Source organism: Dendrobates tinctorius, unplaced genomic scaffold, assembly GCF_039654945.1.
Source record: "Dendrobates tinctorius isolate UK_male_01 unplaced genomic scaffold, ASM3965494v1 ptg000014l, whole genome shotgun sequence".
NCBI classification, from domain to species: Eukaryota; Metazoa; Chordata; class Amphibia; order Anura; family Dendrobatidae; genus Dendrobates; species Dendrobates tinctorius.
Genome location: NW_027361682.1, coordinates 10,337,541 through 10,354,789, shown reverse-complemented (window position 1 = coordinate 10,354,789; position 17,249 = coordinate 10,337,541). Strand labels below are relative to the sequence as shown.

Here is a 17,249-nt window from a genome sequence, read left to right as displayed (position 1 = left end):
TGTACAGTATGAGGGGATACACATGTGCGTGTATGGAATGTATACAGTATGAATGTGTGAGTAATGTGTACAGGATGAGGGGATGCACGTGTGTGTAATGTATACAGTATGAATGTGTATTAGTAATGTGTACAGTATGAGGGGATGCACTTGTGTGGAATGAATACAGTATGAATGAGTAATGTGTGTAATGTATACAGTATGAGTAGTGTACAGTATGAGGGGATGCACGTGTGTGTGTAATGTATACAGTATGAATGTGTGAGTAATGTGTACAGGATGAGGGGATGCACATGTGCGTGTGTGCAATATATACAGTATGAATGTGTACAGTATGAGGGGATGCACATGTGCGTGTAATGTATACAGTATGAATGTGTGAGTAATGTGTACAGTATGAGGGGATGCACATGTGCGTGTGTGCAATGTATACAGTATGAATGTGTATTAGTAATGTGTACAGTATGAGGGGATGCACGTGTGTAATGTATACAGTATGAATGTGTATTAGTAATGTGTTCAGTATGAGGGGATGCACTTGTGTGGAATGAATACAGTATGAATGAGTAATGTGTGGAATGTATACAGTATGAGTAGTGTACAGTATGAGGGGATGCACGTGTGTGTGTGTAATGTATACAGTATGAATGTGTATGAGTAATGTGTACAGTATGAGGGGATGCACGTGTGTAGAATGTGTACAGTATGAGGGGATACACAAGTGCGTGTATGGAATGTATACAGTATGAATGTGTGAGTAATGTGTACAGGATGAGGGGATGCACGTGTGTAGAATGTGTACAGTATGAGGGGATACACGTGCGTGTATGGAATGTATACAGTATGAATGTGTGAGTAATGTGTACAGGATGAGGGGATGCACGTGTGTGTAATGTATACAGTATGAATGTGTGAGTAATGTGTACAGGATGAGGGGATGCACGTGTGTGTAATGTATACAGTATGAATGTGTGAGTAATGTGTACAGGATGAGGGGATGCACGTGTGTGTAATGTGTACAGTATGAGGGGATACACATGTGCGTGTATGGAATGTATACAGTATGAATGTGTGAGTAATGTGTACAGGATGAGGGGATGCACGTGTGTAGAATGTGTACAGTATGAGGGGATACACATGTGCATGTATGGAATGTATACAGTATGAATGTGTATGAGTAGTGTACAGTGTGTGTGTGCACATGTGAGTGGAATGAATACAGTAAGAATGTGTATGAGTAATGTGTGCAGTATGAGGGGATGCACATGTGTGGAATGTATACAGTATGAGGGGATACACATGTGCGTGTATGGAATATATACAGTATGAATGTGTAGGAGTAGTGTACAGTGTGTGTGCACATGTGAGTGGAATGTATACAGTATGAATGTGTATGAGTAATGTGTGCAGTATGAGGGTCTGCACGTGTGTGAAATGTATACAGTATGAATATACTGTATGTGTAGGAGTAATGTGTTCAATATGAGGGGACTCCACATATACTCATGCACATACATTCATCCTGTACACACTCATACACACATTAATGCTGTGTAAATTCCACATACATGTGCATACCCTCATACTGCATACATTACCCACACTCGTATACATACATTCATATTGTACACATACATAAGTACATACACTTGGATACACCGCACATAGTGGTGCTTTCCCACCTACTTTACACGTCTGTAAGCGTATGGATTACACATCTACGATGCACTTTATGCACACACAATGTATATATAGGCTGATGTGATCCGAAGTGCTGTATGTCATGTCGTGTAGTCCCGGCCGGTTATATACGGTGACTCCTCCCCACATCTGTCCTGCATTCCCCGCATTTAATTACAATTCAATTAGAAGTGAGCGCGCTGTGTCAGCTGGAGGTGGAGGAAGCGGCAAAAAACCGACATATAATGACACATAAACATTCCTGGGGTTTCGGCGCCTTGTGTTTTCTTCAGCACATCACAAGCTGACACCGCAACTATCCCAGTAATGTCAGCGCAGGCACACTGTCTCTTGGAGGAACAGTATGCATTAAAAAAAATTTTTCGTAAAAAAATTATTTTTTGTCAAATTTACTTTTAGTTCTACCTCTAGTAATCCCGAAAGTGTAACAATGCCAACGATTTCGGACGCAGAAGATCAAGGAGCAAAAATAACTCATGACCGCAAATGTTGTTGGTTTATTCTTGGGCTTTCGACTGATGAGCGCATCTAATAATCAAGAATATTTGGTATTTAGGCACTTATGAATTCCTATTGATACTAAATATCAGTCCCTGCTCCTTTCAAAAGGGGTTGTTCTGGATGACAAAAACAGCAGCACGCGTGGCTGGTACTGCAGCCCTGCTCTATTGTAATGAATAAGGATGGGTTGCAATGCCACATACAACCTGTAAATAGGTGTGGTGCTGATATATATACACTCACTGGCCACTTTATTAGGTACACCATGCTAGTAACGGGTTGGACCCCCTTTTGCCTTCAGAACTGCCTCAATTCTTCGTGGCAGAGATTCAACAAGGTGCTGGAAGCATTCCTCAGAGATTTTGGACCATATTGACATGATGGCATCACACAGTTGGCGCAGATTTGTCGGCTGCACATCCCTGATGCGAATCTCCCGTTCCACCACATCCCAAAGATGCTCTATTGGATTGAGATCTGGTGACTGAGGAGGCCATTTGAGTACAGTGAACTCATTGTCATGTTCAAGAAACCAATCTGAGATGATTCGAGCTTTATGACATGGCGCATTATCCTGCTGAAAGTAGCCATCAGATGTTGGGTACATTGTGGTCATAAAGGGATGGACATGGTCAGCAACAATACTCAGGTAGGCTGTGGCGTTGCAACGATGCTCAATTGGTACCAAGGGGCCCAAAGAGTGCCAAGAAAAAATTCCCCACACCATGACACCACCACCACCAGCCTGAACCGTTGTTACAAGGCAGGATGGATCCATGCTTTCATGTTGTTTACGCCAAATTCTGACCCTACCATCCGAATGTCGCAGCAGAAATCGAGACTCATCAGACCAGGCAACGTTTTTCCAATCTTCTACTGTCCAATTTCGATGAGCTTGTGCAAATTGTAGCCTCAGTTTCCTGTTCTTAGCTGAGAGGAGTGGTACCCGGTGTGGTCTTCTGCTGCTGTAGCCCATCTGCCTCAAAGTTCGACGCACTGTGCGTTCAGAGATGCTCTTCTGCCTACCTTGGTTGTAACGGGTGGCAATTTGAGTCACTGTTGCCTTTCTATCAGCTCGAAACAGTCTGCCCATTCTCCTCTGACCTCTGGCATCAACAAGGCATTTCCGGCCACAGAACTGCCGCTCACTGGATTTTTTTTCTTTTTCGGACCATTCTCTGTAAACCCTAGAGATGGTTGTGCGTGAAAATCCCAGTAGATCAGCAGTTTCTGAAATACTCAGACCAGCCCTTCTGGCACCAACAATCATGCCACGTTCAAAGGCACTCAAATCACCTTTCTTCCCCATACTGATGCTCGGTTTGAACTGCAGGAGATTGTCTTGACCATGTCTACATGCCTAAATGCACTGAGTTGCCGCCATGTGATTGGCAGATTAGAAATTAAGTCTTAACACACAGTTGGACAGGTGTACCTAATAAAGTGGCCAGTGAGTGTGTGTATATATATATATATATATATATATATATATATATATATATATATATATATATATATAAATATATATATTATGCACAGTTAGGTCCATATATATATTTGGACAGAGAACATTTTTCTAATTTTGGTTCTAGACATTACCACAATGGATTTTAAACAAAACAATTCAGAAGTTCAGACTTTCAGCTTTCATTTGAGGGTATCCACATTAAAATTGGATGAAGGGTTTAGGAGTTTCAGCTCCTTAACATGTGCCACCCTGTTTTTAAAGGGACCAAAAGTGATTGGACAATTGACTCCAAGGCTATTTCATGGACAGGTGTGGGCAATCCCTTCATTATGTCATTCTCAATTAAGCAGATAAAAGGCCTGCAGTTGATTTGAGGTGTGGTGCTTGCATTTGGAAGGTTTTGCTGTGAAGGAAACATGCGGTCAAAGGAGCTCTCCATGCAGGTGAAACAAGCCATCCTTAAGCTGCAAAAACAGAAAAAACCCATCCGAGAAATTGCTACAACATTAGGAGTGGCAAAATCTATAGTTTGGCACATCCTGAGAAAGAAAGAAAGCACTGGTGAACTCATCAGTGCAAAAAGACCTGGGCGCCCACGGAAGACAACAGTGGTGGATGATCGCAGAATAATCTCCAAGGTGAAGAGAAACCCCTTCACAACAGCCAACCAAGTGAACAACACTCTCCAGGAGGTAGGCGTATCAATATCCAAATCTACCATAAAGAGAAGACTGCATGAAAGTAAATACAGAGGGTTCACTGCACGGTGCAAGCCACTCATAAGCATCAAGAATCAAAAGGCTTGACTGGACTGTGCTAAAATACATCTAAAAAAGCCAGCACAGTTCTGGAAGAACATTCTTTGGACAGATAAAACCAAGATCAACCTCTACCAGAATGATGGAAAGAGAAAAGTATGGCGAAGGCGTGGTACAGCTCATGATCCAAAGCATACCACATCATCTGTAGAACACAGCGGAGGCAGTGTGATGGCTTGGGCATGCATGGCTGCCAGTGGCACTGGGTCACTAGTGTTTATTGATGATGTGACACAGGACAGAAGCAGCCGAATGAATTCTGAGGTATTCAGAGCCATACTGTGTGCTCAGATCCAGCCAAATGCAGCCAAACTGATTGGTCGTCGTTTCATACTACAGATGGACAATGACCCAAAACATAAAGCCAAAGCAACCCAGGAGTTTATTAAAGCAAAGAAGTGGAATATTCTTGTATGGCCAAGTCAGTCACCTGATCTCAACCCAATTGAGCATGCATTTCACTTGTTAAAGACTAAACTTCAGACAGAAAGGCCCACAAACAAACAGCAACTGAAAACCACCGCAGTGAAGGCCTGGCAGAGCATCAAAAAGGACGAAACGCAGCCTCTGGTGATGTCCATGAGTTCAAGACTTCAGGCAGTCATTGCCAACAAAGGGTTTTCAACCAAGTACTAGAAATGAACATTTTATTTACAATTATTTAATCTGTCCAATTACTTTTGGTCCCTTTAAAAACAGGGTGGCACATGTTAAGAAGCTGAAACTCCTAAACCCTTCATCCAATTTTAATGTGGATACCCTCAAATGAAAGCTGAAAGTCTGAACTTCAACTGCATCTGAATTGTTTTGTTTAAAATTCATTGTGGTAATGTCTAGAACCAAAATTAGAAAAATGTTCTGTCCAAATATATATGGACCTAACTGTATGTATGTATGTGTGTGTGTGTAAATATATATATATATATATATATATATATATTAATTATTATTATTATATATATTTTTTTTTTCCCCAGACAGCAGCCATGTGTGTTTTTTTTTTTTTTTTTTTTTTTTAAATTGTCGACCACCCCAATAAGATGAGGCTTCAGTTGTGTAGCTGAATCTAGGGAATGGTGCTGGGTTCAACATACTTGTTCCTTTTTAAGGTTCTACAATATAATATAGAACCCCCCCCCCCGGCGCTCAGTCGGTGGGGCTGTTTGTTTCGGCCCTCCCCTGGTGCTCAGTCGGGCTGTTTTTTTGGCCTTCCCCTGGAGCTCAGTCAGAGGGGCTGTTTGTTTCGACCTTCCCCTGGAGCTCAGCTGGAGGGGCTGTTTGTTTCGGCCTTCCCGTGGAGTTCAGTCGGAGGGGCTGTTCGTTTCAGCCTTCCCCTTGAGCTCAGCCGGAGGGGCTGTATTTTTCAGCCATTCCCTGGAGCTCAGTCGGGCTGTTTGTTTTGGCCTTCCCCTGGATCTCAGTCGGGGGCTGTTTATTTTGGCCTTCCCCTGGAGCTCAGTCAGAGGAGCTGTTTGTTTTGACCTTCCCCTGGAGCTCATCCAGAGGGGCTGTATGTTTTGGCCTTCCCCTGGAGCTCTTCCGGAGGGGCTGTATGTTTTGGCCTTCTCCTGGAGCTTGGCCTGAGGGGCTGTATGTTTCGGCCTTTCCCTGGAGCTCGGCCTGAGGGGTTGTATGGTTTGCCCTTTCACTGGAGCTCAGCTGGAGGGGCTGTATGTTTTGGCTTTCCCCTGGAGCTCAGCCGGAGGGGCTGTATGTTTCAGCCATTCCCTGGAGCTCGGTCAGGCTGTAGGTTTTGGCTTTCCACTGGAGCTCAGTCGCAGGAGCTGTATGTTTCAGCCATTCCCTGGAGCTCAGTCGGAGGGGCTGTTTATTTTGGCCTACCCCTGGAGCTCATCCAGAGGGGCTGTATATTTTGGCCTTCTCCTGGAGCTTGGCCTGAGGGGCTGAATGTTTTGGCCTTCCCCCTGGAGCTTGGCCTGAGGGGTTGTATGCTTTAGCCTTCCCCTGGAGCTTGGCCTGAGGGGCTGTATGTTTCAGCCTTTCCCTGGAGCTTGGCCTAAGGGGCTGTTTGTTTTGCCCTTTCCCTAGAGCTCAGCTGGAGGTGCTGTATGTATGTTTCAGTCATTCCCTGGAGCTCAGCTGGAGGGGCTGTATGTATGTTTCAGTCATTCCCTGGAGCTCAGTCGGAGGGGTTGTTTATTTTGGCCTACCCCTGGAGCTCAGTCAGAGGGACTGTTTGTTTTGGCTTTCCCCTGGAGCTCATCCGGAGGGATGTATGTTTTGGCCTTCCCCTGGAGCTCAGTCGGAGGAGCTGTATGTTTCAGCCATTCCTTGGAGCTCAGTTGGAGGGGCTGTTTATTTTGGCCTACCCCTGGAGCTCAGTCAGAGGGGCTGTTTGTTTTGGCATTCCCCTGGAGCTCATCCAGAGGGGCTGTATGTTTTGGCCTGCCACTGGAGCTCTTCCGGAGGGGCTGTATGTTTTGCCCTTTCCCTGGAGCTCAGCTGGAGGTGTGGTGTTCGCAGGTACGCAGGATGCAGTGTCGAGTCACGAGACAACTACGGTGCTTTTTAAAAATACGTTTATGGGACTTGAGGGGACTTTCCTCAGTCATGGCCTGATCACCGAAACAGGGGTAACACAGGTTGCCCACGCAGGGGCTCTAAACAAGCAAACACAGTAACGCAGCACATGACCACTCCCGGCAACGGCCGATCACTATAGTGCCGCGGTTTGGCCGACTACGGGTCCTTAAGTCTAGAGTCTACTTAGCCGTCCAGATGTCCCTCGCCGTTCGGGTTGGTGGTCTTTCGGCGAAATAGTTGCTGGGCCCAGTTGCTGAGATGTTGATGCAGTCTTCGCGCTCTCTGGCACGCTGAGGACACTGGAGCCCCACAGGCCCCGGCGGAGTCCTTCAGCTCCCCGTTTGTAGATGATCTTATAATTGAATTTGGCCATCCGAGCCACCCACCGTTGCTCGAGGGGCCCCCAGTTTGGCGTTCTCCAAATGCGCCAACGGGTTGTTATCGGTCCGCACTACTACCTCGGAGCCCGCCAGGTACTCTGCGAATCGCTCCGTCATTGCCCACACCACCGCGAGGAGCTCAAGCTTAAATGAGCTGTAATTGTCCGGGTTGCGTTCTGAGTCGTGCAGCGACTGGCTACCATAGGCGATCACTCTCTCCCCGCCGCCAGGCACCTGTGACAACACAGCTCCTAGTCCCTGAAGGCTCCCGTCGGTATGTAGGAAGAATGGTTGCGAGAAATCCGCATATGCCAATACCGGGGCGTCCGAGAGCGCAGCCTTAATATCTTGAAACGCATCCTCTTGCGGTTGCTGCCACTGGATCTTCCAACCATTCGCCCCGGCGGGGCTCGAGCTCGGCGTGCAAAATTTTTCATGGACCGACGGTAGTAGCCGGCCAACCCCAAGAAGGCCCGCACATCCTTCACCGTCTTGGGGGTAGGCCACCCCAGGACGGCAGTGACCTTTTCCAGGGATGGTCGGACGCCCTCCGCTGAGACGGTATGCCCCAGGTACTCGATTTGGGTGCGGAACAGGTGGCAGTTCTGGGGCTTTACCTTTAACCCGTACTTCTGCAGCCGGCCGAGCACCCGCCCCAACCACTTCAGGTGGTCCTCGAACGTGGCGGAGTAGATGATAATATCATCCAGGTATATCAACTTGGCTTCAAAGTTGAGGTCTCCTAGACACCGCTCCATCAACCGCTGGGGCGTTGGCCAGCCCAAACGGCATCCGATTGAACTCGAACAGTCGCATGGGAAGGATGAATGCCGTCTTGGCCCTGTCTTCCTCCGACATCGGCACCTGCCAGTACCCACTGGCCAGGTCAAGGGTTGAAAAGTACGTTGCGTTCCCCAGGGCGGACAGAGACTCTTCTATGCGGGGCAGTGGATACGAATCCTTGATGGTGCAGGCGTTCAACTTCCGATAATACACGCAAAAACGCAAAGTGCCATCTTTCTTCTGAACCAGGACAATAGGGGCCGACCAAGGGCTTTGGCTCTCTCATATGACGACCCTTCCGAAGCATTTGGGCTAACAGAGTTTTCACTTCCTGGTATATCTGCGGTGGTATTTGCCGATATCTCTCCCCTATGGGGGCCGCTCCAGCCGTGGGGATCCCATGCGTGATGGCCGTGGTACATCCAAAGTCGTCCTCGTGGCTGGCAAAGACACTGTAAAATTGTCCAAAAGTGTCTCTACTTGGAGAAGCTGGGCTGGCGCTAGGCCAGACAGTTCGGCTCGCATTCTCTCCAGAATGACTCGACCTTTTTCTTGGGTCGAGGATGCTGCAGCCTGTAGTGTTTGTACCGTCACCGCCCAGGGATCTTCGGGTTGCACCCTCAACTGGACCGCGAGGTCCGGCAGCATCTCCTCCAATAACCTCACTAATTTGGCCTTCTCGGCCCGGGGCTTCAGGACGATATCCTGATCTTCCAGGTTGACCCAACGTACCAAGACAGTCCCTTCCCGCACTGTGGCCAGGGAGCGGGCCACCAGGATGCCAGGGTGCAGGCGCTCCGAATAACATGGTTCCACCTGCACCTCCACGCCCTCCAGTGGTATCGGGGCGCGGATCGGCAGAGCCACCACCGTCTGCCCCGGAGGAAGCACGAGTGGAGGGGCCGCCGGTGCGATGACCTTGCCCAGCGCCTCACCCTCCTGACACTCCTGGAGCACTCGCGCCTCCCGCACCAACCGCTGGAAGACCTACCCCTGGGCCGTGCAAGAACCCCACTGACTTAGGGTCTCTTGCGTGGAGTCGTTGAGGAGTAGATTGCCGAACTCCCGCAGTATGTTCATGCCCAAGATGATCGGGTGACGGTCGTTAGTCTCTCCTTGGGTTAGGACCACTCCCCGGCGACCGAGGGATTTTCCACACAATGTCATCTGAAGCCACACCACCCCGGCAACAGGTACCGGCAGTTGGTTTGCGGCCACTAGTCGTATCATGGACCCCCACTGGGGCCTTGCCGCTTCCGGGAAATGCTGCCGGAAGTACGTTGCCGGCGTGGTCGTCACCTGCGACCCCGTATCCACTGGGCACCACACAGCACGACTCTCAACTTCGGCCCATACTAATGGGCACTTTGCGACCAGTTCTTCGTGACTTCCACCACTCCTCATTGTGGCTTCCGGCTCTGAGCGGCGTCCCCCATGCCCGCAGCCCTCTAGTTTAATGTCCGCCGGGGTGGGTATCTCCCACGCCGCGGACACTCCCGTGCGAAGTGGCCCAGTTCTCCACACTCATAACACCGGGGCGGTGAGGCTCGGCCACCCCGGGTATTGCGAGGCCCCCAAGGCCTGGACTTGTAGCCAGGTAGGCCAGGCGCGGGCTCTGTTCTCTTCACTTCGGCCAGCTCACCCCGGATACTCTTAAGTTCCTGTCTCATTTCCTCAATCCATTGAGGTTCTTCAACCACGCTTACAGAGGACTCCATGCTCCAGGCCTTCCCCACAGGAGCCGTCATGCCCTGCTCTTGCTCTCGCACCCGGGCCTGACTCCCCACTTCGGAGAAGGCTAAACGTGGGTTCACTCGGACCTGTTCCCGCATTGCCTGCTTGATTAGCGGGTCCCGGAGTCCAGTCACTAACAGGTCACGCAATGTAATGTCGATGGGCCCTACCCCCATTCCGTCCTTCCTTTCTATGGCGGTGTGTAGCTCCTGGAGGGCGTTCAAATACTGGGTGATGGTCTCTCCCTCCCCCTGCATCCGACTGAACAGCCGGGTTCTCAACCCCCCCACATCTGTTGGATCCCCGTGGGTCTCTTCCAGGATCTGTAAGACCCTGGCGAAGGTGTTGCGACGCCCCGGGGGTCTCAACATAACCGACTTCCGGGCCTCCCCATCCAGCACCATAAGGGACACCTCAGCCTCTAGATCGGGGGTCATGGGGTGCATACGGAAGAGGCCCCGCATGCGTTCGGTCCAGCTCCACAATAGGATATCGGAGCCAGAAAACCGGGGCAAGTTACTTAGCATAGCCCCCAGGGAGATGCTGGAGCGGGGACCCCCATCATCCGCAGCGCCCGCAGCCCTACTCTGATCAGGCGCACCGCCATAAGCGCTCGGAGACGGCATCCTGCCGACTACGCCAAGTGTGGTATTCGCAGGTATGCAGGATGCAGTGTCGAGTCACGAGACAACTACGGTGCTTTTTAAGAATATGTTTATGGGACTTGAGGGGACTTTCTTCAGTCATGGCCTGATCACCGAAGCGGGTAACACATGTTGCCCACACAGGGGCTCTAAACAAGCAAACACAGTAACGCATCACACGACTACTCCCGGCAATGGCCGCTCACTATAGGGCCGCGGTTTGGCCGACTACGGGTCCTTAAGTCTAGAGTCTACTTAGCCGTCCAGATGTCCCTCGCCGTTCGGGTTGGTGGTCTTTCGGCGAGATAGTTGCTGGGCCCAGTTGCTGAGATGTTGATGCAGTCTTCGCGATCTCTGGCGCGCTGAGGACACTGGAGCCCCACAGGCCCCGGCGGAGTCCTTGGGTGGATGGGCCGCAGCGATGTATAGTGGCGAGTGACAGGCCACCTGTGCAGCTAACGGCTGCGACGGGGAGTCCGCGATCAAGAGAGGCCCAGCTCCTACTGCGGACCGGGGCGGGACAGTCGTAGCCGCCGACAGCGCGGTGCTGGCCGCGGCCACTGGTGAGAGCCGGGCGGCCGCGGGTGGCAGGGAACAGGCTGCGGTCACGAGCTCAGAGGAGGCGGCCACGAGCGACCGCGGGTAGGCCGCAGCCGCGGGCAGAGGGGAGGCGACAGCGGCTGCGGGTTGTGCTGGGGCTGCAGTGGACGCGGTCTGGAGAGGGGCAACAAGTCTCGGACAGCTCTCTGGATACTGTCCCTCTGGAGTACTCAGTCGGCGTCCTCCCTGGCGCTGGTGAGTCGCTCTAGCTGGCAGTTGCTCTCACGCTCTCCTGCTGTGTCTGTCCCGGTCTGCTGACTCATCGTCTGGGGAATTCCCCGCCTCCTTTATATCAGTCCCTCTCCCAGCCCAGCTGTCAGTCACAATGGTCCGTCCTCAAATCCTGTCCCCCGGAAACCGTTTCCCCCGGAACCCAGATGAGGGCTCCTCTGGTTCCGGCCCGGACACTCGACGAGGGCCGGTACTCTCACAGAGGGGCTGTATGTTTTGGCTTTCCCCTAGAGCTCAGCCAGAGGGGCTGTATGTTTTGCCCTTTCCCTGTAGCTCAGCTGAAGGGGCTGTATGTTTTGGCTTTCCCCCGGAGCTCAGCTGGAGGGGTTGTATGTTTTGGCTTTCACATGGATCTGAGTTTGAGGGGCTGTATGTTTTTGCTTTCCCCTGGAGCTCAGTTTGAGGGGCTGTATGTTTTGGCTTTCCCCTAGTCTCAGTTTGAGGGGCTGTATGTTTTGGCTTATCCCTGGAGCTCAGTTTGAGGGGCTGTATGTTTTGGCTTTCCCCTGGAGCTCAGTTTGAGGGGCTGTATGTTTTGGCTTTCCCCTAGAGCCCAGTTTGAGGGGCTGTATGTTTTGGCTTTCCCCTGGAGCTCAGTTTGAGGGGCTGTATGTTTTGGCTTTCCCCTGGAGCTCAGTTTGAGGGGCTGTATGTTTTGGCTTTTCCCTGGAGCAGGAGTTGATGTGTTTTTATCACACAGTTCCCTCCATATCGGAGTACGGGAAGCTCAGGATGTAGTGCTGCATCCATCAGTCATCGGCCTCCTAATTTCATTAGCTCTGTAATGGAGGAAAACTAGAAAACCCTTCACTGTGGCCAGATTATTCAATTACAAGAAACTCCCTAAAGACTTGGCGCTGCCCTGGTGTGGACAGATGACATTACTACATGTGTCACATCAAGTCTGCCCGTAGTCAGGACTGTTGGCCATGTCTCTCCCCCAGTATTTGACATATATGTATATTGATTCACCCAGCCCTACTATATGATTTCTAATATATTTTAGGCCTTCACCATAAAAAAGTCTACTAGTGGGACTGCTCTTGTTGCCCATAGTGACCAATTAAAGTTTAGCTTCCATTTCTTAAACTGCCCTCCAAAAATGAAACCTGCTTGTTGATTGGTTGCTACTGGCAACAAGGGCCTTCTTCCTGAAGGCTGTATCAGTAAGATGGGCCTTCTTGCCCGTAGCAACTAATCACTGCCCAGCTTTCATTTTGCAGGATCAGTTTAATAAATGTAAGCTAAGCTCTGATTGGTCACTATGGGCAGCAGAGGAGACAGATTTGTCCTGATGATGTAGATTACCGTATTTAGGCGAGAAGTAATGGGTTATGGTGACATTTTCTCTCTGCCATTAACTGACAAAAAGTAGAGAACTTGAAAATGATTTTTGAAACAGTTTCTTGATTGCCCAACTTGCAGTCACTAAGCAAGGAAAGTGAAATATAGTTTTACATTATACTGTACGGGAGGACATGACTGATGCCTGGAGTATATACAAATAATCCGCAATGTTACACGCTCACATTCCTACAGGAAAAGCAAAAGGCCGTAATTTGTTATAACGTTTTGATCTATTGGTGGAGGAGCTTTGGGGTAATTTGTGCCATTTCATGCATTCCTCCTGTACATACGCATCATCCCTGTCATTACTCATCAGCCTGATGTGACTGATGTCTACACCGCAGCCCAAATCCTGAATACCTTCTCTGCTAACCCTGATCCTGAGTCACCTCCTGTATTATACTCCAGAGCTGCACTCACTATTCTGCTGGTGCAGTCACTGTGTACATACATTACATTACTTATCCTGTACTGATCCTGAGGTACATTCTGTATTATACCCCAGAGCTGCACTCACTATTCTGCTGGTGCAGTCACTGTATACATACATTACTTATCCTGTACTGATCCTGAGTTACCTCCTGTATTACACTCCAGAGCTGCACTCACTATTCTGCTGGTGCAGTCACTGTGTACATACATTACATTACTTATCCTGTACTGATCCTGAGGTACATTCTGTATTATACCCCAGAGCTGCACTCACTATTCTGCTGGTGCAGTCACTGTATACATACATTACTTATCCTGTACTGATCCTGAGTTACCTCCTGTATTACACTCCAGAGCTGCACTCACTATTCTGCTGGTGCAGTCACTGTGTACATACATTACATTACTGATCCTGAGTTACCTCCTGTATTACACTCCAGAGCTGCACTCACTATTCTGCTGTTGCAGTCACTGTGTACATACATTACTGATCCTGAGTTACATCCTGTATTATACCCCAGAGCTGCACTCACTATTCTGCTGGTGCAGTCACTGTGTACATACATTACATTACTTATCCTGTACTGATCCTGAGTTACATCCTGTATTATACCCCAGAGCTGCACTCGCTATTCTGCTGGTGCTGTCACTATGTACATACATTACATTACTTATCCTGTACTGATCCTGAGTTACCTCCTGTATTACACTCCAGAGCTGCACTCACTATTCTGCTGGTGCAGTCACTGTGTACATACATTACATTACTGATCCTGAGTTACCTCCTGTATTACACTCCAGAGCTGCACTCACTATTCTGCTGTTGCAGTCACTGTGTACATACATTACTGATCCTGAGTTACATCCTGTATTATACCCCAGAGCTGCACTCACTATTCTGCTGTTGCAGTCACTGTGTACATACATTACTGATCCTGAGTTACATCCTGTATTATACCCCAGAGCTGCACTCGCTATTCTGCTGGTGCAGTCACTGTGTACATACATTACATTACTTATCCTGTACTGATCCTGAGTTACATCTTGTATTATACCCCAGAGCTGCACTCACTATTCTGCTGGTGCAGTCACTGTGTACATACATTATATTACTGATCTTGTACTGATCCTGAGTTACATCCTGTATTATACCCTAGAGCTGCACTCACTATTCTGCTGGTGCAGTCACTGTGTACACACATTATATTACTTATCCTGTACTGATCCTGAGTTACCTCCTGTATTATACCCCAAAGCTGCACTCACTATTCTGCTGGTGCAGTCACTGTGTACATAAATTACATTACTTATCCTGTACTGATCCTGAGTTACATCCTGTATTATACTCCAGAGCTGCACTCACTCTTCTGCTGGTGCAGTCACTGTGTACATACATTACATTACTGATCCTATACTGATCCTGAGTTACATCCTGTATTATACTCCAGAGCTGCACTCACTATTCTGCTGTTGCAGTCACTGTGTACATACATTACTGATCCTGAGTTACATCCTGTATTATACCCCAGAGCTGCACTCACTATTCTGCTGTTGCAGTCACTGTGTACATACATTACTGATCCTGAGTTACATCCTGTATTATACCCCAGAGCTGCACTCGCTATTCTGCTGGTGCAGTCACTGTGTACATACATTACATTACTTATCCTGTACTGATCCTGAGTTACATCTTGTATTATACCCCAGAGCTGCACTCACTATTCTGCTGGTGCAGTCACTGTGTACATACATTATATTACTGATCTTGTACTGATCCTGAGTTACATCCTGTATTATACCCTAGAGCTGCACTCACTATTCTGTTGGTGCAGTCACTGTGTACACACATTATATTACTTATCCTGTACTGATCCTGAGTTACCTCCTGTATTATACCCCAAAGCTGCACTCACTATTCTGCTGGTGCAGTCACTGTGTACATAAATTACATTACTTATCCTGTACTGATCCTGAGTTACATCCTGTATTATACTCCAGAGCTGCACTCACTCTTCTGCTGGTGCAGTCACTGTGTACATGCATTACATTACTGATCCTGAGTTACATCCTGTATTATACTCCAGAGCTGCACTCACTATTCTGCTTGTGCAGTCACTGTGTACATGCATTACATTACTGATCCTATACTGATCCTGAGTTACATCCTGTATTATACCCCAGAGCTGCACTCTCTATTCTGCTGGTGCAGTCACTGTGTACATACATTACATTACTGATCCTATACTGATCCTGAATTACATCCTGTATTATACCCCAGAGCTGCACTCACTATTCTGCTGGTGCAGTCACTGTGTACATACATTACATTACTTATCCTGTACTGATCCTGAGTTACATCCTGTATTATACTCCAGAGCTGCACTCACTCTTCTGCTGGTGTAGTCACTGTGTACATACATTACTTATCCTGTACTGATCCTGAGTTATATCCTGTATTATACCCCAGAGCTGCACTCACTATTCTGCTGGTGCAGTCACTGTGTACATACATTACATTACTGATCCTATACTGATCCTGAGTTACATCCTGTATTATACTCCAGAGATGCACTCACTATTCTGCTGGTGCAGTCACTGTGTACATGCATTACATTACTGATCCTGAGTTTCATCCTGTATTATACCCCAGAGCTGCACTCACTATTCTGCTGGTGCAGTCACTGTGTACATACATTACATTACTTATCCTGTACTGATCCTGAGTTACATCCTGTATTATATTCCAGAGCTGCACTCACTATTCTGCTGGTGCAGTCACTATGTACATACATTACATTACCCTTTTTCTTCCCCATAGATAATTGGATGTCGGGTGAGTCGGGAGCCATCTGACGCTACAGAACGTTACACCCGGTGGATCAACAGTCTGACGTCCAATCAACTCCTTTCACAGGTGATGATTTTACGCTGCCACTATCCAGTTCTTGTATTGTAGCGGACGGCTGAATGTCATGATATGAGACTGGCATAAACACAGGGACTGGGAAAAGATATAGTGGCATGTAGGGAATGAAATTCCAATAATCTGGCATTGAGAAATTTTATTTAAGTTTACTGTATTTCCAGAAGAGCAGATTTGCCTCATGGCTGCTCTTCCGTGTCTCATGTTGAAGCAGGGATCTTGTGTGTCTCATGTTGAAGCGGGATTTTGTGTGTGTCATGTTGAAGCGGGGATTTTGTGTCTCTCAGGGTGAGCGGGGATCTTGTGTCTCTCTGGTTGAGCGGGGATCTTGTGTCTCTCTGGTTGAGCGGGGATCTTGTGTCTCTCTGGTTGAGCGGGGATCTTGTGTCTCTCTGGTTGAGCGGGGATCTTGTGTCTCTCTGGTTGAGCGGGGATCTTGTGTCTCTCTGGTTGAGCGGGGATCTTGTGTCTCTCTGGTTGAGCGGGGATCTTGTGTCTCTCTGGTTGAGCGGGGATCTTGTGTCTCTCTGGTTGAGCGGGGATCTTGTGTCTCTCTGGTTGAGCGGGGATCTTGTGTCTCTGGTTGAGCGGGGATCTTGTGTCTCTCTGGTTGAGCGGGGATCTTGTGTCTCTCTGGTTGTGCGGGGATCTTGTCTCTGGTGAGCGAGGATCTTGCGTTTCTCAGGTGAGCTGGGATCTTGTGCCTCTGGTGAGCGGGGAACTTGTGTCTCTCTGGTTGCGCGGGGATTTTGTGTCTCTCTGGTTGAGTGGGGATCTTGTGTCTCTCTGGTTGAGCAGGGATCTTGTGTCTCTGGTTGAGCGGGGATCTTGTGTCTCTGGTTGAGCGGGGATCTTGTGTCTCTGGTTGAGCGGGGGATCTTGTGTCTCTGGTTGAGCAGGGATCTTGTGTCTCTGGTTGAGCGGGGATCTTGTGTCTCTCTGGTTGCGCGGGGATCTTGTGTCTCTCTGGTTGAGTGGGGATCTTGTGTCTCTCTGGTTGAGCGGGGATCTTGTGTCTGGTTGAGCGGGGATCTTGTGTCTCTCTGGTTGCGCGGGGATCTTGTGTCTCTCTGGTTGAGCGGGGATCTTGTGTCTCTCTGGTTGAGCGGGGATCTTGTGTCTCTCTGGTTGAGCGGGGATCTT

The 17,249-nt window shown here is 48.8% G+C and overlaps 1 protein-coding gene across 3 annotated transcripts in view; it reads left to right on the top strand.

Annotated features, from left to right (window-relative positions):
* The window catches only part of B3GNTL1 (UDP-GlcNAc:betaGal beta-1,3-N-acetylglucosaminyltransferase like 1), a 254,602-nt gene that overhangs the window by 79,896 nt on the left and 157,457 nt on the right, over positions 1–17,249 (top strand). For all 3 annotated transcript variants that reach the window (XR_012226679.1, XM_073559612.1, XM_073559613.1), the window contains one exon: positions 16,002–16,097. Coding sequence is in view for 2 of the 3 variants with exons in the window: in XM_073559612.1 (XP_073415713.1) it covers positions 16,002–16,097 (96 nt within the window). In the remaining variant the exon portion in view is untranslated. The remainder of the gene's footprint in view (positions 1–16,001; positions 16,098–17,249) is intronic.